Source organism: Salvelinus alpinus, chromosome 26 (assembly GCF_045679555.1).
Source record: "Salvelinus alpinus chromosome 26, SLU_Salpinus.1, whole genome shotgun sequence".
NCBI classification, from domain to species: domain Eukaryota; kingdom Metazoa; phylum Chordata; class Actinopteri; order Salmoniformes; family Salmonidae; genus Salvelinus; species Salvelinus alpinus.
In genome coordinates, this window is record NC_092111.1 from 883,687 (window position 1) to 906,835 (window position 23,149).

Consider the following 23,149-nt stretch of genomic DNA (forward strand, 5'->3'; position numbering starts at 1 on the left):
TAAAATCCTTCATACATTGAGGTTAGGTTACCATGCTTGTCCTGCCCCACAGCTGTAGACACAGCCTCCTACAGGTCCTCAGACACTAGCTGGAGATCCCTTACAGGATGTCTGTCACCCCACTGAGCCCCTCCTACAGTTTAGGGGTCACACCCACTTGAATGTCCTTCATATGACGAACCTCCTACAGAGCAAATGAGGAAAATATGATATATTATGATTTATGTTAGTAACAATACAATATGGGAATTTTATCCCAAAGCTACCTACAGCTAACATATATATTTATGTATGTGATCTATGTAAATAAAGGAATATAACACAGCTGTAAAACTGTGAGGACTATATGGTGGAGGCCTACCCATTTCCCAGGAGCATTGTAAAAAGTGGATTTGGGTACAGTGTTTATTTCCCCCTAATATCTTTGAAGATTACACCTAAAATAATTAGGCCTACTTCTTTCTACTGCTGAGCTGAGACCATTAGGGTTAAACATTACAGATATAAATGCAATATATGGAGTAGAAAAGATTGCCTGCCCACCAAAGAATGAGAGAATTGCTGCTCTTTGTGTTGACTGTGGGGGTTGTCAAAGGTTGGTTCACTAATTTGGGTTGAATGGATTTGTTTGGGAAATATGCCTGACTTTATAAGTTGGAGATTCAAATTTGACTTTCTGTTTCTTCCGCATTGGTCATCTTGTATTCTTCACCACTAATAATATATGTAGCTATTTTGTGTCAACTCAACTTCTGTCAACACTTTCTCCTCAGTTTCTTGTTACCCTGTTGGAAAGTCCCAGAAGCAAGATCAAGTCTCTCTGCAGAGGAGACTTGGAGGTAAGTGTTTCTTTCCACAACCCTTCTAGCTTTGTACTGTGTCTATGGTGCTGCTGTGTTTGACACTCATTCAACACCATAGAGTAACTTAGTTGTCTAAATAACGTTGTCAAACCCTTTGATTTGGTCATTTTTGCTTGTGTACCTTAACCTACGTTTTTCAGAGCTGTCATCAAATGACGTCTCCATTGTGCATGCCCTGGCCTTGCTCCGATCCATAGGGTCTGACGCTAAACAAGACAGAGAAGGTACGGCCTGAAACATATACTTTTAAATCTGTGTTGGGTTCATGTTGCTCAACATTCGAATGGCAATTTGGCCTAGACCGTGTAGAACAGCTGTGTTGCTGTAGAATACCCAACTGTTCCTTTATGTTTTCTCTCTAGAGTATTTCGAGACTAATGAAGTAGAATCCCAAGCTTCTCCAAACCATGGTAGCTCTCTGGCAAATGATGCCCTGTCCTCTGACGACGCTACCTCTGAAGCTGCCACTGGCCCGTCTGACGACGCTACGTCTGAAGCTGCCACTGGCCCGTCCTCTGACGACGCTACGTCTGACGCTGCCACTGGCCCGTCCTCTGACGACGCTACCTCTGAAGCTGGCCCGTCCTCTGACGCTACCTCTGAAGCTGGCCCGTCTGACGACGCTACCTCTGAAGCTGCCACTGGCCCGTCCTCTGACGACGCTACCTCTGAAGCCACTGGCCCGTCCTCTGACGACGCTACCTCTGAAGCTGCCACTGGCCCGTCCTCTGACGACGCTACCTCTGAAGCTGCCACTGGCCCGTCCTCTGACGACGCTACCTCTGAAGCTGCCACTGGCCCGTCCTCTGACGACGCTACCTCTGAAGCTGCCACTGGCCCGTCCTCTGACGACGCTACCTCTGAAGCTGTCACTGGCCCGTCCTCTGACGACGCTACCTCTGAAGCTGCTGGCCCGTCCTCTGACGACGCTACCTCTGAAGCTGCCACTGGCCCGTCCTCTGACGACGCTACCTCTGAAGCTGGCCCGTCTGACGACGCTACCTCTGAAGCTGCCACTGGCCCGTCCTCTGACGACGCTACCTCTGAAGCTGGCCCGTCTGACGACGCTACCTCTGAAGCTGCCACTGGCCCGTCCTCTGACGACGCTACCTCTGAAGCTGCCACTGGCCCGTCCTCTGACGACGCTACCTCTGAAGCTGGCCCGTCTGCGACGCTACCTCTGAAGCTGGCCCGTCTGACGACGCTACCTCTGAAGCTGCCACTGGCCCGTCCTCTGACGACGCTACCTCTGAAGCTGCCACTGGCCCGTCCTCTGACGACGCTACCTCTGAAGCTGCCACTGGCCCGTCCTCTGACGACGCTACCTCTGAAGCTGCCACTGGCCCGTCCTCTGACGACGCTACCTCTGAAGCTGCCACTGGCCCGTCCTCTGACGACGCTACCTCTGACGCTGCCACTGGCCGGTCCTCTGACGACGCTACCTCTGAAGCTGCCACTGGCCCGTCCTCTGACGACGCTACCTCTGAAGCTGCCACTGGCCCGTCCTCTGACGACGCTACCTCTGAAGCTGCCACTGGCCCGTCCTCTGACGACGCTACCTCTGAAGCTGGCCCGTCTGACGACGCTACCTCTGAAGCTGCCACTGGCCCGTCCTCTGACGACGCTACCTCTGAAGCTGCCACTGGCCCGTCCTCTGACGACGCTACCTCTGAAGCTGCCACTGGCCCGTCCTCTGACGACGCTACCTCTGAAGCTGCCACTGGCCCGTCCTCTGACGACGCTACCTCTGAAGCTGCCACTGGCCCGTCCTCTGACGACGCTACCTCTGAAGCTGCCACTGGCCCGTCCTCTGACGACGCTACCTCTGAAGCTGCCACTGGCCCGTCCTCTGACGACGCTACCTCTGAAGCTGCCACTGGCCCGTCCTCTGACGACGCTACCTCTGAAGCTGCCACTGGCCCGTCTGACGACGCTACCTCTGAAGCTGCCACTGGCCCGTCCTCTGACGACGCTACCTCTGAAGCTGCCACTGGCCCGTCCTCTGACGACGCTACCTCTGAAGCTGCCACTGGCCCGTCCTCTGACGACGCTACCTCTGAAGCTGCCACTGGCCCGTCCTCTGACGACGCTACCTCTGAAGCTGCCACTGGACCGTCCTCTGACGACGCTACCTCTGAAGCTGCCACTGGACCGTCCTCTGACGACGCTACCTCTGAAGCTGCCACTGGACCGTCCTCCGACGACGCTACCTCTGAAGCTGCCACTGGACCGTCCTCCGACGACGCTACCTCTGAAGCTGCCACTGGCCCGTCCTCCGACGACGCTACCTCTGAAGCTGCCACTGGCCCGTCCTCCGACGACGCTACCTCTGAAGCTGCCACTGGCCCGTCCTCCGACGACGCTACCTCTGAAGCTGCCACTGGCCCGTCCTCCGACGACGCTACCTCTGAAGCTGCCACTGGCCCGTCCTCCGACGACGCTACCTCTGAAGCTGCCACTGGCCCGTCCTCCGACGACGCTTCCTCTGAAGCTGCCACTGGCCCGTCCTCCGACGACGCTACCTCTGAAGCTGCCACTGGCCCGTCTGACCATGCCATTGAGGAACTGCTCACTTCTGCATCTGAGCCCCCGATGACCACAAACATGGATATCTTCTCCTGTAACTGACTTGGTTTCCTATTAGTGAATGCTTACATGTAAAACCAGCTCTTGTATCATTAGCCCATTGTTTTGGTGGGGCTGTCTTCATATCCCAGTGCCAATCCAAACTTTCAGGTTTAAATAAGTCAATGCTAACCTGTCTTAGCTGGCAGGTTACTATCAGGTCCAGGCTCTCCCAGACGTTGCCTCTGTAGCTGCTGCTAACCTAGGGTTTGAGGGCAGGAACAGTTTGACCAGGATTTTCCACCCACTCCGATCTTACATGGCGATAAACCATCTGGAAGAAACCGGTAAATTTCCATGACGAAGCGTGAGGAAGTCTGTTCATACAGGCCTGTCCTCTAGCCGCATGATGAACGCTCAGGGTGTGCGTCGTGGCAAACCGTACTTACGTCGCCACCTCTGAAGTTGCAAAAAGCACGTCTGACGACGCAACCTTTAAATGCAGTTAATACAGCAACAAAATTGGCTCCAACGTTTGAGCTACCGGTAGGTATCTGCTGTAATTCAAACATTTCTGTGGCACCGCTTTACTCATTTATGCCAACCAAATCCAGATAGCAAATGTTCTGAAAGAGCTGCAAAACCTGGACCCATACAAATCAGCTGGGCTTGACAATCTAGACGCCTCTATTTCTGAAGCTATCCGCCGCCATTGTCGCAACCCCTGATTCCCAGCCTGTTCAACATCTCTTTCATATCGTCTGACGATCCCCAAGGATCTGGAAAGCTGCCGCGGTCATCCGCCCTCTTCAGAAGGGGAGACACCCTGGACCCAAACTGTTACAGACGCTATATCCGATCCTGCCCTGCCTATCTAAGGTCTTCGAAAGCCAAGTTAATAAACAGATCACTGACCATCTCGAATTCCACCGTACCTTCTCCGCTGTGCAATCCGGTTTCCGAGCCGGTCACGGGTGCACCTCAGCCACGCTCAAGGTACTAAACGATATAACCGCCATCGATAAAAGACAGTACTGTGCAGCTGTCTTCATCGACCTGGCCAAGGCTTTCGACTACCTCTGAAGCTGCCACTGGCCCGTCCTCTGACGACGCTACCTCTGAAGCTGCCACTGGCCCGTCCTCTGACGACGCTACCTCTGAAGCTGCCACTGGCCCGTCCTCTGACGACGCTACCTCTGAAGCTGCCACTGGCCCGTCCTCTGACGACGCTACCTCTGAAGCTGCCACTGGCCCGTCCTCTGACGACGCTACCTCTGAAGCTGCCACTGGCCCGTCCTCTGACGACGCTACCTCTGAAGCTGCCACTGGCCCGTCCTCTGACGACGTTACCTCTGAAGCTGCCACTGGCCCGTCCTCTGACGACGCTACCTCTGAAGCTGCCACTGGCCCGTCCTCTGACGACGCTACCTCTGAAGCTGCCACTGGCCCGTCCTCTGACGACGCTACCTCTGAAGCTGCCACTGGCCCGTCCTCTGACGACGCTACCTCTGAAGCTGCCACTGGCCCGTCCTCTGACGACGCTACCTCTGAAGCTGCCACTGGCCCGTCCTCTGACGACGCTACCTCTGAAGCTGCCACTGGCCCGTCCTCTGACGACGCTACCTCTGAAGCTGCCACTGGACCGTCCTCTGACGACGCTACCTCTGAAGCTGCCACTGGCCCGTCCTCTGACGACGCTACCTCTGAAGCTGCCACTGGACCGTCCTCCGACGACGCTACCTCTGAAGCTGCCACTGGACCGTCCTCCGACGACGCTACCTCTGAAGCTGCCACTGGCCCGTCCTCCGACGACGCTACCTCTGAAGCTGCCACTGGCCCGTCCTCCGACGACGCTACCTCTGAAGCTGCCACTGGCCCGTCCTCCGACGACGCTACCTCTGAAGCTGCCACTGGCCCGTCCTCCGACGACGCTACCTCTGAAGCTGCCACTGGCCCGTCCTCCGACGACGCTACCTCTGAAGCTGCCACTGGCCCGTCCTCCGACGACGCTACCTCTGAAGCTGCCACTGGCCCGTCCTCCGACGACGCTACCTCTGAAGCTGCCACTGGCCCGTCCTCCGACGACGCTACCTCTGAAGCTGCCACTGGCCCGTCTGACCATGCCATTGAGGAACTGTTCACTTCTGCATCTGAGCCCCCGATGACCACAAACATGGATATCTTCTCCTGTAACTGACTTGGTTTCCTATTAGTGAATGCTTACATGTAAAACCAGCTCTTGTATCATTAGCCCATTGTTTTGGTGGGGTGTCTTCATATCCCAGTGCCAATCCAAACTTTCAGGTTTAAATAAGTCAATGCTAACCTGTCTTAGCTGGCAGGTTACTATCAGGTCCAGGCTCTCCCAGAGTTGCTTGTAGCGCCGCTAACCTAGGGTTTGAGGGCAGGAACAGTTTGACCAGGATTTTCCACCCACTCCGATTTACATGGGATAAACCATTGGAAGAAACCGGTAAATTTCCATGAGAAGCGTGAGGAAGTCTGTTCATACAGGCCTTCTCTAGCCGCATGATGAACGCTCAGGGTGTGCGTCGTAGCAAACCGTACTTAGTCGCCATGAATTCAAAAAGCACGTACACGCAACCTTTAAATGCAGTTAATACAGCAACAAAATTGGCTCCAACGTTTGAGCTACCGGTAGGTATCTGCTGTAATTCAAACATTTCTGTGGCACCGCTTTACTCATTTATGCCAACCAAATCCAGATAGCAAATGTTCTGAAAGAGCTGCAAAACCTGGACCCATACAAATCAGCTGGGCTTGACAATCTAGACCCTCTATTTCTGAAACTATCCGCCGCCATTGTCGCAACCCCTATTCCCAGCCTGTTCAACATCTCTTTCATATCGTCTGAGATCCCCAAGGATTGGAAAGCTGCCGCGGTCATCCCCCTCTTCAAAAGGGGAGACACCCTGGACCCAAACTGTTACAGACCTATATCCATCCTGCCCTGCCTATCTAAGGTCTTCGAAAGCCAAGTTAATAAACAGATCACTGACCATCTCGAATTCCACCGTACCTTCTCCGCTGTGCAATCCGGTTTCCGAGCCGGTCACGGGTGCACCTCAGCCACGCTCAAGGTACTAAACGATATAACCGCCATCGATAAAAGACAGTACTGTGCAGCTGTCTTCATCGACCTGGCCAAGGCTTTCGACTCTGTCAATCACCGTATTCTTATCGGCAGACTCGGTAGCCTCGGTTTTTCTGATGACTGCCTTGCCTGGTTCACCAACTACTTTGCAGACAGAGCTCAGTGTGTCAAATCGGAGGGCATGTTGTCTGGTCCTCTGGCAGTCTCTTTGGGGGTACCACAGGGTTCAATTCTCGGGCCGACTCTTTTCTCTGTATATATCAATGATGTTGCTCTTGCTGCGGGCGATTCCCTGATCCACCTCTACGCAGACGACACCATTCTGTATACTTCTGGCCCTTCCTTGGACACTGTGCTATCTAACCTCCAAATGAGCTTCAATGCCATACAACACTCCTTCCGTGGCCTCCAACGGCTCTTAAACGCTAGTAAAACCAAATGCATGCTTTTCAACCGTTCGTTGCCTGCACCCGCCCGCCCGACTAGCATCACCACCCTGGACGGTTCCGACCTAGAATATGTGGACATCTATAAATACCTAGGTGTCTGGCTAGACTGTAAACTCTCCTTCCAGACTCATATTAAACAACTAGCATACCACCCTGCATACCACTGCTGGCTTGCTTCTGAAGCTAAGCAGGGTTTGTTCTGGTCAGGCCCTGGATGGGAGACCAGATGCTGCTGGAAGTGGTGTTGGAGGGCCAGTAGGAGGCACTCTTTCATCTGGTCTAAACAAAGATCCCAATGCCCCAGGGCAGTGATTGGGGACACTGCTCTGTGTAGGGTGAAGGTCTTTCGGATGGGACGTTAAACGGGTGTCCTGACTCTCTGAGGTCATTAAAGATCCCATGGCACTTATCGTAAGAGTAGGGGTGTTAACCCCGGTGTCCTGGCTAAATTCCCAATCTGGCCTTCAACCATCACGGTCACCTAATAATCCCCAGTTTACAATTGGCTCATTCATCCCCCTCCTCTCCCCTGTAACTATTCCCCAGGTCGTTGCTGCAAATGAGAACGTGTTCTCAGTCAACTTACCTGGTAAAATAACGGATAAATAAAAATAAATAAATAAATAAAAATCTCCAATCCAAAATCAAATCAAGAATCGGCTTTCTATTTCGCAACAAAGCCTCCTTCACTCACGCCGCCAAACTTACCCTAGTAAAACTGACTATCCTACCGATCCTCGACTTCGGCGATGTCATCTACAAAATAGCTTCCAATACTCTACTCAGCAAACTAGATGCAGTTTATCATAGTGCCATCCGTTTTGTTACTAAAACACCTTATACCACCCACCACTGCGACCTGTATGCTCTAGTCGGCTGGCCCTCGCTACATATTCGTCGCCAGACCAGCTGGCTCCAGGTCAGCTATAAGTCCATGCTAGGTAAAGCTCTGCCTTATCTCTCTATATTGTAATTACTCCGCGAAGTAATTACAATATAGTAATTAAACACTGGAATGGTAGATGTGCAGAAGATGAATGTGCAAGTAGAGATACTGGGGTGCAAAGGAGCAAGATAAATAAATAAATACAGTATGGGAATGAGGTAGATAGATGGGCTGTTTACAGATGGGCTATGTACAGGTGCAGTGATCTGTGAGCTGCTCTGACAGCTGGTGCTTAAAGCTAGTGAGGGAGATATGAGTCTCCAGCTTCAGTGATTTTTGCAGTTCGTTCCAGTCATTGGCAGCAGAGAACTGGAAGGAAAGGCGACCAAAGTAGGAATTGGCTTTGCGGGTGACCAGTGAGATATACCTGCGCATGCTACGAGTGGGTGCTGCTATGGTGACCAGTGAACTGAGATAAGGCGGGGCTTTACCTAGCAGAGACTTGTAGATAACCTGTAGCCAGTGGGTTTGGCGACGAGTATGAAGCGAGGGCCAACCAACGAGAGCATACAGGTCGCAGTGGTGGGTAGTGTATGGGGCTTTATTGACAAAACGGATGGCACTGTGATAGACTATTTTATAGATGACATCGCCGAAGTCGAGGATTGGTTGGATAGTCAGTTTTACAAGGGTACGTTTGGCAGCATGAGTAAAGGATGCTTTGTTGCGATATAGGAAGCCGATTCTAGATTTAATTTGGGATTGGAGATGCTTAATGTGAGTCTGGATGGAGAGTTTACAGTCTAACCAGACATCTAGGTAATTGTAGTTGTCCACGTATTCTAAGTCAGAGCCGTCCAGAGTAGTGATGCTGGACGGGCGGGCAGGTGGGGGCAGTGATCGATTGAATAGCATGCATTTAGTTTTACTTTCATTTAAGAGCAGTTGGGGGCCACGGAAGGAGAGTTGTATGGCATTGAAGCTCGTCTTGAGGTTAGTTAACGCAATGTCCAAAGAGGGGCCAGAAGTATACAGAATGTTGTCGTCTGCGTAGAGGTGTATCAGAGAATCACCAGCAGCAAGAGCGACATCATTGATGTATACAGAGAAGAGAGTCGGCTCGAGAATTGAACCCTGTGGCACCCCCATAGAGACTGCCAGAGGTCCGGACAACAGGCCCTCCGATTTGACACACTGAACTCTATCAGAGAAGTAGTTGGTAAACCAGGCGAGGCAATCATTTGAGAAACCAAGGCTGTCGAGTCTGCCAATAAGAATGTGGTGATTGACAGAGTTGAAAGCCTTGGCTAGGTCGATGAATACGGCTGCACAGTAATGTCTCTTATCGATGGCGGTTATGATGTCGTGGCTGAGGTGCACTGAGGTGCACCCATGACCAGCTCTGAAACTAGATTGCATAGCGGAGAAGGTACGGTGGGATTCGAAATGGTCGGTAATCTGTTTGTTAACTTGGCTTTCAAAGACCTTAGAAAGACAGGGTAGGATAGATATAGGTCTGTAGCAGTTTGGGTCTAGACTCTAAATCTGGACCCCTACAAATCAGCCGGGCTAGACAATCTGGATCCTCTCTTTCTAAAACTAGAGTCTAGAGTGTCACCCCTTTGAAGAGGGGGATGACCGCGGCAGCTTTCCAATCTTTGGGAATCTCAGACGATACGAAAGAGAGGTTGAACAGGCTAGTAATAGGGGTTGCAACAATTTCGGCACATAATTTTAGAAAGAGAGGATCCAGATTGTCTAGCCCGGCTGATTTGTAGGGGTCCAGATTTTGCAGCTCTTTCAGAACATCAGCTATCTGGATTTGGGTGAAGGAGAAATGGTGGGGGCTTTGGTGGGTTGCTGTGGAGGGTGCCGGGCAGTTGACCGGGGTAGGGGTAGCCAGGTGGAAAGCATGGCCAGCCGTAGAGAAATGCTTATTGAAATTCTCAATTATAGTGGATTTATCGGTGGTAACAGTGTTTCCTAGCCTCAGAGCAGTGGGCAGCTGGGAGGAGGTGCTCTTATTCTCCATGGACTTTACAGTGTCCCAGAACTTTTGTCAGGTTTTTTTTGTCAGGGTTTTTGGTGGTTTTCCTAAGCCAGGATTCAGACACGGCTAAGACATCCGGGTTGGCAGAGTGTGCTAAAGTAGTGAGTAAAACAAACTTAGGGAGTAGGCTTCTAATGTTAACATGCATGAAACCAAGGCTTATACGGTTACAGAAGTCAACAAATGAGAGCACCTGGGGAGTGGGAGTGGAACTAGGCACTGCAGGACCTGGATTAACCTCTACATCACCAGAGGAACAGAGGAGACGTAGGATAAGGGTACGGCTAAAGGCTATACGAACTGGCCGTCTAGCACGTTCGGAACAGAGAGTAAAAGGAGTAGGTTTCTGGGCACGATAGCATAGATTCAAGGCATAGTGTACAGACAAAGGTAAGGTAGGATGTGAGTACATTGGAGGTAAACCTAGGCATTGAGTAATGAGAGAGATATAGTCTCTAGAGACATTTAAACCAGGAGATGTCATCGCATATGTAGAAGGTGGAACATCATGGTTGGTTAAGGCATATTGAGCAGGGCTAGAGGCTCTACAGGGAAATAAGACAGTAATCACTAACCAGGACAGTAATGGATGAGGCATATTGATATTAGAAAGAGGCATGCGTAGCCAAGTGAACATATGGGTCCAGTGAGTGGTTGGCCTGGCTGGGGACACGGCGATTCAGACAGTTAGCAGGCTGGTGCTAACAAGCTAGCAGATAGTAGGTCGGGGCCATGTCGTGGAAATTTCCTGTATTACTCAATAAAGAGAGAGAGAGAGCCAACCACACACAAGTCAGAGTTAAATTATATATTCCATCTTTAATATATATATACAAGCTTCACCAAAGCCCTTTAATGACTCTCAGATCAATTCAGTGTCTATAAATGAATTCTCTGAGAGTGCTTACAAAACAATTCTTAGTTTCATTTATAGCCAAGATACACCCCTCTCAACTTACAAAGAATCCTTTACCCGAAAGAGGAGTATCCTATCGCTAGACAGCATCAGCTATAAATCATCGTTCGGTTTGATCTCCCAAGACAAGGTTTAAATCTCATGCTTGATACTTCACTGCCTACCAAAACATTACCTCATCCAATGGCATATATCAATTGTCATTTCTAGATACTCCCAAACCTGGACAAACTCAAAATCAGACAGTGAGCCCCTTAGGTCAAATACTAGGTCAAGATAAGGGCAACCTCAGAGGGGACATACAATGGTTCCAAACACGGCCAAACTCCTTCCCCCTATGAGAAAAGTAGGGAGTGACTGGCGTACAGACATTGTATGAGATAACTAACTGGTTTCCCAATTAATAACTCCATCCCATGGTTTAGGAATAGTTACAAACAACGTTCCCATAAGAAACCAACATTCCACTCTGTCCTCCTCCCCTTCTAATATTCTACTTAGCACCACATGGTTTAACATATACATTGACATATGAAGACAAGCCTGACCTCTCCCCTCTCTGGCCCCAAGTTACCAATCCCTAGCTCAGAAGATTCTAATGACAAGTATCTCACAAGCATATGATGAAAATAACATCTTATCTATCTATGTTACTTAGCTAAATCTGATTCTGCCACGACATTCCCCTCTCAAGGGACATTGTCCCTTCTCTAGAATCAGAACATTAACTATACACATTTATCTAACAGTAGTTGCAGAGTATATGCATTAAAAAAATATTTTCAATATTTAAAAGAAAAATAAAGAATCAAATCCCTTCATTGTCAAGTACCTTAGCTTATATGTAAGCTTTCTCCCTTCTGAAACTACATTTACAACCTTTATTCTACAAGACAGACTTGCACAGGTTTAATCACACAGAATAATTAATTGTTGAGAAAAATAAAAACCATAACATAGAAATGTTCCCTAAGTTACATGAGAACCAGTATCTAAACACATAACATATCATCATAACATATAGAACAGTCTTCCCTCTCAGTCCTTATGCTCAGAATAGAAAATAGGTCAGGGAAATCATTCATATTCCAAATCATAGCTTCAACCCAACTAAATATCCAACCAAAATTTAGAATGACATTCCTCAGTGATTCAAATTGGTCTTATCACTCAAAGTAAAAACTCAATTTAACACACATCAATATTGGCAGAATTTACATTCATATTAACATTCAGTATAATTATCCCATAATTATACTATTCACTTTTATAATCATGATTATAATACAGATCAGTATCTTAATGCATTCTTAATCTAAATTACTATAATCTTACGTGGTGTAGACCTCTACAATCAACCTGATACCCCAAAAGTCTAAAACAATTTATTGGCGCAGTTGACCAACCCCCTCCTTCAGGCACTGATTCTTCTGGCGTCCTTTTCCTTCTTCTTCAGATAACTTTACAGTTCAAAGTGGATGGCCCATGATAATGTCCCAATTTCAATGTCTCACCTTTACCACTCATTATGTCTTGTCCATTCGTCAACCAATATACCAGCAACATAAGAAAAGTTTAGAACAGATCTCTCTCCATGCCCACTGTGACTCCTCTCACACTCCTGAGAGAAACATCATGAGAAAAGCAGTTACATTTTACATTTAAGTCATTTAGCAGACGCTCTTATCCAGAGCGACTTACAAATTGGTGCATTCACCTTATGATATCCAGTGGAACAACCACTTTACAATAGTGCATCTAACTCTTTTAAGGGGGGGGGGGGTTAGAAGGATTACTTTATCCTATCCTAGGTATTCCTTAAAGAGGTGGGGTTTCAGGTGTCTCCGGAAGGTGGTGATTGACTCCGCTGACCTGGCGTCGTGAGGGAGTTTGTTCCACCATTGGGGTGCCAGAGCAGCGAACAGTTTTGACTGGGCTGAGCGGGAACTGTACTTCCTCAGAGGTAGGGAGGCGAGCAGGCCAGAGGTGGATGAACGCAGTGCCCTTGTTTGGGTGTAGGGCCTGATCAGAGCCTGAAGGTACGGAGGTGCCGTTCCCCTCACAGCTCAGTAGGCAAGCACCATGGTCTTGTAGCGGATGCGAGCTTCAACTGGAAGCCAGTGGAGAGAGCGGAGGAGCGGGGTGACGTGAGAGAACTTGGGAAAGTTGAACACCAGACGGGCTGCGGCGTTCTGGATGAGTTGTAGGGGTTTAATGGCACAGGCAGGGAGCCCAGCCAACAGCGAGTTGCAGTAATCCAGACGGGAGATGACAAGTGCCTGGATTAGGACCTGCGCCGCTTCCTGCGTGAGGCAGGGTCGTACTCTGCGAATGTTGTAGAGCATGAACCTACAGGAACGGGTCACCGCCTTGATGTTAGTTGAGAACGACAGGGTGTTGTCCAGGATCACGCCAAGGTTCTTAGCACTCTGGGAGGAGGACACAATGGAGTTGTAACAGTTGATAGCTTAGATCGGATACTGTACACCGATATCTGGCTTGGCTCCTTTCACCCGGTAAAAGTGGTCCAGACAGGGCCTTATTCAACGCCTTTGTCACTCTTCTTCAGCCAGTTAGAGGGGGTTTTGAGGTACACGCACTGTTCGGTCCAATTATCTCTTCCATGCATTAAGATACCGTCTGATGTCACTTTTCATGATAACCTCGAAAGAACAGATCAGAACAACAGTTTAGTTCAGTTCATTAACTACATGATACATTTGTACTTTTACCAATTATTCTTAATACAATTCTAAACATATTTCAAAGAGAATATCCACACATTCTATTGAAACTATTCTTTCAAATTGGCTTATACTCCCCATCACACTGTCAACTCCATCGTAGAGCCAAAGGATCAGGAAGTTAGACCTATATCCCCTCGGGAATAGAACAAAACAAACACAACAACAATACAACACACTCCTTCACATATCACTCAAGGTGTATTTAAACTTCAATCCAAAACCTCAAGAACTGAATCCTCCCCCACTTTTTTAACACATAACTCTCCATGAGAGTAATGTATAAAACAACACTACAAAAGATAACACAATTTCAAATAACCTAATCAAATTAAACTCACTACTCTGAAAAACTCCACAAAGAAAAATGATTTTAACCCATATGGTCATAGGAAAATAGAATTAAAACCAGCCTTAGTTAATATGGCTAAGAACTATATTTTTCAATTACACAAATTACCTTGAAATCATATTACAAATGACCATAAAATCATTATTCAAATGGCTTTCCAATGAGGGTGATCAAGCCACAACGGAAAGTCATGATAAAGGTCATAAATCATACAAACCCTTCTAATAAGTTATTATAAAAAATAAAATAAAATATTTTTATATTTTTTATTTTTTGCTATATTAGACAATTTACAAAAATAGCCAAACCTTTCCTACATGTTGTATTCCAGAACATTCCTTTATCAAAAGAAATCAGATGTTTAATTAAAACTCAGAAAATAAAAAACTCAGAAAAATTCCATGTGCGTGCGTGCCCCTTTAAGATACTTTAGCACTAACACAAATTAACCACTCACCAAACCCAAAGGAAATGTTTAAAAAAAATAAAACATAGTATTTTTTATAAACACCAACAAATAGTCATAACAAATGTTTTGTGTGTGTGCAATTTGCAAACCTTAAGGTAAAAACACACAAAAACTTCCAGGCCCTTTTCAATTTGGTAGTTTACGGCCTCTATCACTCACTCTCCCCAAGATTATAGTCCCAGGCAACATTTCAAAGAGAGACAATGAAACACCCATTTTCCCAGAAAAACACAAAACACTTTGTTAGTATTCATTACACTACATCGATTCAGAAACTCAAAAGTGAACTATAAACCAAACCTAATGATAATTCCACTGTACCTCAAATCATTAATCATACATTTTAATCTACACCAATGTATATGTATGCTTAAGTAAACATGCTATCCTTAGATACAATTATCCTGATATCATTACTATCTAAATGCAATCATTTTTCCTCTGTCGCAAATGTAGTACATTTCTCAGCGTAAGAAATCAGTAATTTAATCCCAGGCATTTAATAAAAATGTAGACGTTTTCTCCCATGGCTCCTCCAACTTACATATTTTAGATAACTTCCATCCGTTCCGGAAGAAAGAATCCTATTTAAACACATCAGATCATACAATGTTTAATTAAGTAACATCAACACCTAAAATCAACAATAAACATTAAACAAATAAACAAACCCATAACCCCTTTAATCAGCAATCTAATCATTTCAACCTGCTGATATGTTTAGTCAAAACTATCCTGATCTTTTTAACAAATCTAAAATCTTTCAAAAGTTGTCGCTGTCTCATCAGCGTAAAACTCATAACTAACTTTTTCCCACTCATATCCACAAGGTCATTCCCCAAAGGTCAATACTGTTCAGCTCCTACATCAATGATCTTCCTTCTGTCTAAACAGGGTCTGAAGTTCCAAAGTATGCAGATAATACAGTGATAAATTCATGCAAATAACAAACAACAAACTACACCAGAACTCACTACTATTATGGTTCAGATGACAAACTTTTCCAGACTCATGTTTACATCTCAATAAAACAATTAAAAAACACAGTCTGCTTGTACCTCAAAAAAAAAAAAACGTATTCCTTAGACAGATGTCTATGTATCAGGGAAAAAGCTCCCAGTGGTATCTGATTTTAAGTACCAAGGCATCATACTTGATTCCAACCTCTCTTTAAAAAAATAACTCAAATAACCAAATTCAACCTAGCTAATTTTCCAAAACATATGACATTGTTTTACATTTACATTTACATTTACATTTAAGTCATTTAGCAGATAGAGGTAACAAAACTATAATTAAAATCTATAATACTCCCCCACTTAACATACTACCTTACTAGTATGGGCCAAGCTTGCTATTTCAACATTAATACCCATTCAGTCTTCTGTGTTTACATCTCAAACTTGATAGAAAACCCAATAGCTATAGAAAGCATAAACTCCTGTGTTGGAAAAAATCTTATGCAATACACTGACGCCTATGATTCTAAATTTACATTTACATTTTACATTTAAGTCATTTAGCAGACGCTCTTATCCAGAGCGACTTACAAATTGAATGTCCAGGCTTCCTCTCTCTCAGTATTTTATTAAACAGAAAACCCAAACCTTATTGCAACAGATCCACAAGATCCGCCAGGAGAAATATTAACTTCTAAAAAGTACCTTTTTAGTCAATCTGCTTTCAGTGTGAGAGCTTCCCATGTCTGGAACCTTGCCATTAGACACACACAACTGTGATTAATGATGCACTGTCTCTTTAAAATAAAAACGACTTCTTTACCGATTAGCTTTCCTGCTGAAATTCACTGGTGTTAACTAAACAATCAAACCAATAATCAATAACCATCAGAATACATTATCACAATGTTTCAATACTCACACCTAAATCACTTTCAGCTTAACATATCCTATTTTTCTTTCTTTCTGTTGGGCAAAAATATACCCCTCTGCCAACAACGTTTTTCTCTTACCTCTTATCGTAAGATTAAAACCAGACTTTACCACTTTCTCTTCTCCTTCCACTTATCACTTATCCAAGACTTTAACAATAACACATACCGCTAAATTTATAACATATGTCAGTCAATTCATAAGACTGAAAAACATTTCGGTGGCCATTTCTCTATCGCCATTATCTCTCCGCTATTATTTAGAATTACTTTAATTTAGGCAACAGACACCGTCTTGCATCGAAATTCGCTTCTATTTTGAATTAATTAGTCTATCAATTTAACTTTAACAATCTATTAAAAACTTCAATTTATCCCTTCTTCCAATTTGAACCAAACAAGCTTTAAAAACGTTCAGTTTATATCTTATACAAACACTAGCAACCGCATCTCTCCATGCAAAACATACAAATAGTTGAATTACAATCAAAAACTCTGATTTTAAGACAGAGCGCTTGCCGGGAAACGAACTCAGGTCTCCAGTTTAGAAGGCAGCTACTTTAACCACTGAACCACCAATTCTATATGAATGACTAAGAATCTCAGAAATATAAACTTACTTTACAATTGTCTGTATTCAAGTAAATTCCCAGAAAAGTTACCCTAATTTAAAGGTCCAAGCGTTATTCCAGCTATGATTCTCCCATGCCAAATTAATAGATTAGCAGTCAAATAATAAAATCGACATTTATAGACTAAGAAACAGATCTTGCGCATTTTAATAAAAAAGTAGATTATGTTTACTCAGGCAACGTTACTTTACTACATCACATTAATCACGCAATGATAATTAGTTTGATGGAAACCTTAGGCTTTGTACGACATTATAAATTACGTAGAGATTCCATTTTAATTCGCTCTATTTTATTGAAAACCGTTTATTTAATAAAAACCCACAACTCCTATCATACTGGGAGGAAAAAACAAAACATTTTCATACCTGAAGGGCAGTTTTATTTCAAATGTTGTACCCAGACGGAGATAATCCAATAAGCGTTTTATAGTTCCATCGTTAGGGTAAAATAACCAAAAGTGGACACTCTAATCAGTTTCTAAAACTCAATTGCCCAGATTTTTTAGACTAGTTTAATAGTGCTTAAAACCTTATCTTTTACAAATGATCCATTAAAGATACCAACTCAAAACCCTCCGTACGTCTACGAATGGGTGGTTTAAATTGTATCAAATTTTAGTCTCAGCCATAGGCGGAAATCCCAGGGGGGACGGGGGGGACACGACCCCCCCATCTTGGGAAAAATATGATTTGTCCCCCCCAATATATCACTGTAAACATAACTATGTAATTTCAATAATATTAATAATACGCAATGAAAGCACTTGTGCTGATTATTGACACTTAATAGCGCGTTTTTAAGTTTCAAAAGATTGCGACCCCCCCCGCCCTTTGCCTCACAATGGTTTGATCCACTGCCAGTTCTTTAGCTGGCAAGGTAATAGAGGGTTCGTATCTACTGTCCGAAAGGGACATGTACGTAACTGACGTGAGGTTTAATCCAGTCAATCCACAGCAGGTCCATAGCAATGTTATTTATTTATTTTTATGTTGGCAGGGTTCACACACTAGCTGAATTTGCAGAGCTAGCGCGCAAACTAAAGCAAACAGGCATTATGTCAGCATTGTAGCTATGGGTTAAAGTCACATAAAAAACATCATTTATTACACTAGCTAGTACCTATTCCATTTATGTGGCGTCGTCAAAGATGGAATCTTTGCTATTGTCAGTTTATTCCAAGATCAGCATGCAGCTGTAGTGTTTCGACGTCCCTGTGATAAGGTTAGCGATAAACTGAAGTCCAAACTGAACAGAACAGAACTACACTCTCTTCTACCATTGTCTTAAATATATATAATGGTCTCGTTGCAAAAGATAAATTGTCGCTAGTGAACTTTTTTATTTTTATTTTATTTCACCTTTATTTAACCAGGTAGCAAAGATTATAGCAAACACACAGAAACGGAATTGGTGCTCGCTAGCTTTACAAATTCAGCTATTGTTGGAAGCCAACCAATATGAAACAAACTATTAAAATTACAAAAGGTTGCAGCATGTGTTGTGTAAATGTGTGTGTGTGCAGCTAGGCCAGCCAGCCAGGTAGAAAAATGGCAGAAAAAAAGTAAGAAGACGGACATCAGAGTATTTGTCAGTACACCAAAACGCATAGTAAGAACTCTAGTATCCTAATATCTCAAAGACTAGTTGATAAAATGTTCATAAGAAAGAAGTGAAATGCTAATGGAAATGTTTCACAATGATGTCATTAGGCAGAGCAGGCAACAGATGGCACACAGACAGCAGAGCTGGGGACAGATATGCAGGGACAGATTGGCAGACAGGGAGTCTCAGGTAAGTTTGTTGAGTCTTTGTTTGGCAACATTATGAAAGGTTCTCAATTTTTTTGACTTGTAAAATAGGGACATAATTGGAAAATGCCATGGATACCCCCACTCTCAACTTAAACTGGTGACTAAACTAAGATTTGTTTACGGCAATGGTATTGCTGTTGTGATTAATTGTGTAGTTTTGGGTACCGGTAGTTAGGAGTACGGCAAACACCTTATTTATTTTCTAGGAGACAGACTGTGAGTCAGTTAGGGTGGTGAAAGGGAAAGAGCCAGGGAGAGAGACTTCAGAGGACAGTGTCACAGCCACGGCAGGACCAAGTGTCACCCTTGTTGCCAGCAGCACCAGTATAGGGGACAGTGGCACAGCATTGTCCAGTTACCACGGTGATGGCACAAAACCATATCAGCCACACCCACAATTTATAGAACCGCAAACTCTTGCCAACAGTGTGTTGACGTTTCAAGAGAGATGGTTTCGCGATTTCCCCTGGCTACATTATAATCCATCAATAAAAGGAGTGTTGTTTTCACTGTAGCCAAGGGTTTTCAAGCCAGCCATCTTTTGGCCAAAGAGCAGATGCTTCCTTCATTAGTGCAGGATTTAGGAACTGGAGAAAAGCCATTGAAAAATTCACAGCACATCAAAACTGCCAAACCCACCGCCACTTTGTAATTGTAACAGCACACCAGCTAAATCCAATCAGTGTCCAGTTATCCAGCGCGTGGGGTAAACAGCAGGAGGACGCAAGGCATTGCTTGATGAAGATTGTTAGTTCGGTGCGGCATGTAGTAAGACAGGGACAAGCCTTTAGAGGCCACACGGATGACAGTGGGAATTTATACCAGATTTTGAAACTTAGGGCAGAAGAGGATGATCCCATTTTACTGAAGTGGTTAACAGAGCGTACCACAATGTACACAGGCCCCAAAGCACAGAATGAAATTCTGAACATCATGGCCAATAGTCATTCGAGGCATTGCAGCTGAGATTAGGTCTCTTCCGATTGTACAATTTTCATTAATTGTTGATGGTACTCAAGATGTCTCTGGTGCTGAACAGGAGAATGTCTGTCTGCGTTATGTTGACCATGACCATGTCCCTCACAAGGAGTTTATTGGGCTATACAGGGTGTCGGAGACAACAGGCGAGGGCATTGCGAAAGTGGCAACTGATGTGTTGTTGAGGAAACCCGCAAACATATGCTCGGTTCTTTTGTTCAGTAGTGTGTATAGCAATGGTTCTCAACCTTTTTGGGGTACTGGAACCCCTGCATATTTTGAGGCAAGGCAGGCAAGGTTTTGAGCGGTCCTCAGGGACCTCCACCCCCTCTATATTATATGTAAACTTACTGGAAACCTTGTGGTACTGACTACATTCATTACACTTTTTTATTTCACGGACCCCTTGCAATTAGTCCATGGACCCCTGTTTGAGAACCCCTGGTGTAATTGATATTTGTTCTTTTGTTTAGTAGTTTTCAGTACACTTACAAATTATTTATTTCATGTTATTTTATTTAAAATTGCATACTTTGTGCGACATACTTGTCCATAGCTGCTGTTTGAAGAGTTGAGACACTGACTGAAGGATATTTTGTTTGATTTATTTGGGTTTTTCATTGAAGTAGTTATTTTGCTTTTAGAACTGTACTTATTTTAAGCTTTTTGTTCTTGCAAAGATATTGTAGTAGACTCAGGCCAGGTGCACATATTTAATGACTATATAAATGTATCAGAAAAAGTCAAATTAAAAGGTCAATTCAATACGGAGACCAACTTTGTGATGGTTCTCAATGGAGATTATTTTAGATGTGATCACACCATGTTCATTGTATTTATGAAAACTACACCCATACAGTGTACAGTACCATTGTCACCTACTGACCTTTCTTGATATTGCTGGTTGTAAGTACGAATACCTGCATACATACTGGACTGGTAAGGAGCACTGCTATAACTATTATTAGTAGTAGAATAATGATTTAAACATTTGAACAAGTTGGGAAAACCCTTCAGTTAACTACTGTACCTATCAATTATCCAGTTGTAGGAATTATGGTTCCTCAATATACATTTAACATATAACAACGTATGCTATGTGTTACAGCACTACTTTTGGTGTCCCCCTCAGGAATTGCTCTTGAGAAAATGTTATGTAATTGTCCCCTCCAAGGTTGATATCAGATTTTCGCCCCTGCCCCTAGCCGTGGTATATTGACCATATACCACAACCCCTTGGGCCTTATTGCTTAAATAACATGCCTACCTTGAACTCTTTATTCTCCATGTCCTTGCAAAATCAGTACATTTCCTTGCCAAAATGAACCCTCCTCCAGCACTAGCGAGAATCACTGAACTGCTCCCGCGGTTTCTCATCAGTTTCAACGTATATCAGTGATGACGTAACAATGCTGTACAGATTTGACGCACTTCCAATCTCGTGCTGATGCAACGCTCTGTGCGGTTGTAAATTCACGCATGGACATTCTGCGAGTTGTAAACAAATGTAGGCTACTATTGCCCTTAAAAATGTAATGTTGTGGACGCAATGCAAAATAAAATAGAATACATAACCCACACCGATAACCCAGAGTTCATCATTAAATAACATTGATTACTCATAAAATATACAGCAAACTTCAGATACTGAAAGAATTCATGGGAGTTTCGTGCTAGTTTCATCCGTTTAAAAGAATGATAATGACACGAAAAAACCTGTGAACCTCTTGTTGCTGATTTGGTGAACATAGCAAATGTATTGCACATATTTCCAGTTAAAATTATTTTCAAAAAGAGACAAAAACGGGGATTTGAACATGCAATCACATACAAGGATTGAGTGGTTTCATTTTTTGAAGAAGTTAAAGCAAGCAAAACCTGTTAAAAAACATTGATTATAAGACCAAAGACAAATAATATAGATATTTATTTTCCAACAGAAGAAAATCTAATTGCTGCTGTCCTACTATTGGTTTACAGTGTTTCTCCTCTCCAAGGGAGACATGTTTTCCACCTCACATGCCTCGGGATAGTATCGGTGCTTTTCACAAACGTTGTAGTACTTAGTGTGCATCATTGTTTTCGCTCATACAGGTGCCCCTACTCTCCTAACCACCCCTCAGTAACTAACGAAGGCATAAAATGATGACATAAATATCACAAGAAAGAATACATGAATTAATCATTTACTTTCAAAAATACTTTCTAGAGGCCAAAGGACAGGTAGGTTTAATAACACAAATGTAATATGTCCCATCAAAAAGTCCTGTTGCTCACATACCGGTATGCAAAACCAGCATCCCAAATGGCACCCTATTTCCTTTAGAGTGCACTGCTTTTGACCAGAACTCTATGGGCCCTGTTCAACAGTAGTGTACTATTCAGTATAGGGAATAGGGTTCCATTTGGGATGCATTAAATCTTTACAATTACTCATGAGAGCAAATACTACGATTTGTTGATTCCCACAGAGCTTAAGACATGAATGATTTAAAAAAAAAAGTTTGTTCATAGAAAATGTATGATTTCCCCTCCTCCCACATGGATTACAGACAAGAGGCTAGGTGCGTTCTGACTGTCTTAGTGTGCGGATAAACAAGACAATCACTCTTAAATGAAACAGCCCAAACACTCAGCCCAATATCTACAGTCAAAACAGGTTTTGAAAATGCTTCTTCCACATCTTTTGATCCCTGTCTGTTTTGCTCTCAGTGAAGTGCTACTATCCCCTTGGACTACAGGTTATTGCCATCATAAGGTGTCTGTCTGTTGGCCGGACACTTTCTACCGTTTAGGACCTTTGTGGGTAAAGGTAAAGATGGGGTATAGAAGCAGCAGTTCCTCTGAAGTCCAGTATCTGCTGGAAGGACACCTGGTGGTACGAGAGGATGAGTGTGGGCCAGCCAGCCTGTTGTTCCTCCCCCTCTCCCTCCCCCCTTTTCTCTCTCTCTCAGTCTGAGGGACTTTTAAGGCTCCTGTGCGGACTGTCTCGGTTCGTGCCCTCCCGAAGCTGGCTGTGGTGATTTAAGACACGCTATATTTATGTGTGTATTTGTTTGTGGCCTCGGGCTCACTTCGCTGTCCCTCTGTCCAGTACGTACCGTTGTAGCAGGCCCAGTGTAGTGGCGTGTAGCCCTGGTTGTCTGTGATGACGGGGAGGGTCCACACTGACTGGGCGGTGTGTAGGAGCCACCCCAGCACCACGATGTGTCCGGACGTCGCCACCAGGTGGACAGGGCTCCGCCCCTTACCTTTCCGAACCAGGAAGCTGGCGCTGTGCTGCACTCCTCGTGACCCGTCACCGCCTAGGAGGAAGGGAGGGGAGACAAGAATGGATTTGAATAATTCATAATCTATTAAATAATAAGGAATCATAATAGGTATATTTGGGCATAATTTATATTCCATGCTAGATCCCACACCAA

The 23,149-nt window shown here is 44.7% G+C and overlaps 4 protein-coding genes and 1 long non-coding RNA gene across 6 annotated transcripts in view; 3 read left to right on the top strand and 2 right to left on the bottom strand.

Annotated features, from left to right (window-relative positions):
* The window catches only part of LOC139554406 (mitoguardin 1-like), a 196,732-nt gene that overhangs the window by 149,660 nt on the left and 23,923 nt on the right, over window positions 1–23,149 (bottom strand). The window lies entirely within an intron of this gene.
* LOC139555370 (transport and Golgi organization protein 1 homolog) overlaps window positions 1–23,149 on the top strand; it is a 45,923-nt gene that overhangs the window by 13,013 nt on the left and 9,761 nt on the right. The gene's annotated exons all lie outside the window — the stretch shown is intronic.
* Window positions 550–3,491, top strand: LOC139555371 (polysialoglycoprotein-like). The gene is made up of 6 exons (XM_071369128.1): window positions 550–595; window positions 774–839; window positions 1,004–1,087; window positions 1,226–1,760; window positions 1,797–1,934; window positions 2,423–3,491. Exons 1-6 carry the CDS (start codon window positions 550–552, stop codon window positions 3,489–3,491), a joined length of 1,938 nt encoding a protein of 645 aa, XP_071225229.1.
* Window positions 3,835–5,625, top strand: LOC139555372 (polysialoglycoprotein-like). The gene is made up of 2 exons (XM_071369129.1): window positions 3,835–3,850; window positions 4,508–5,625. Exons 1-2 carry the CDS (start codon window positions 3,835–3,837, stop codon window positions 5,623–5,625), a joined length of 1,134 nt encoding a protein of 377 aa, XP_071225230.1.
* Window positions 21,633–22,947, bottom strand: LOC139554409 (uncharacterized). Its single transcript, XR_011670840.1, has 2 exons — window positions 22,826–22,947; window positions 21,633–22,596 (listed from the first exon to the last, which is right to left on the bottom strand). It is a non-coding gene; the product is annotated as an uncharacterized lncRNA (long non-coding RNA).

Bases quoted from the DNA above. Each gene is read 5' to 3' on its own strand.
- LOC139555371 (XM_071369128.1), top strand. From the start codon at position 550: ATGAGAGAATTGCTGCTCTTTGTGTTGACTGTGGGGGTTGTCAAAG. The intron at 840-1,003 runs GTAAGTGTTTCT...TACGTTTTTCAG, and splicing joins TCTGCAGAGGAGACTTGGAG to AGCTGTCATCAAATGACGTC. The intron at 1,088-1,225 runs GTACGGCCTGAA...TTTTCTCTCTAG, and splicing joins CGCTAAACAAGACAGAGAAG to AGTATTTCGAGACTAATGAA.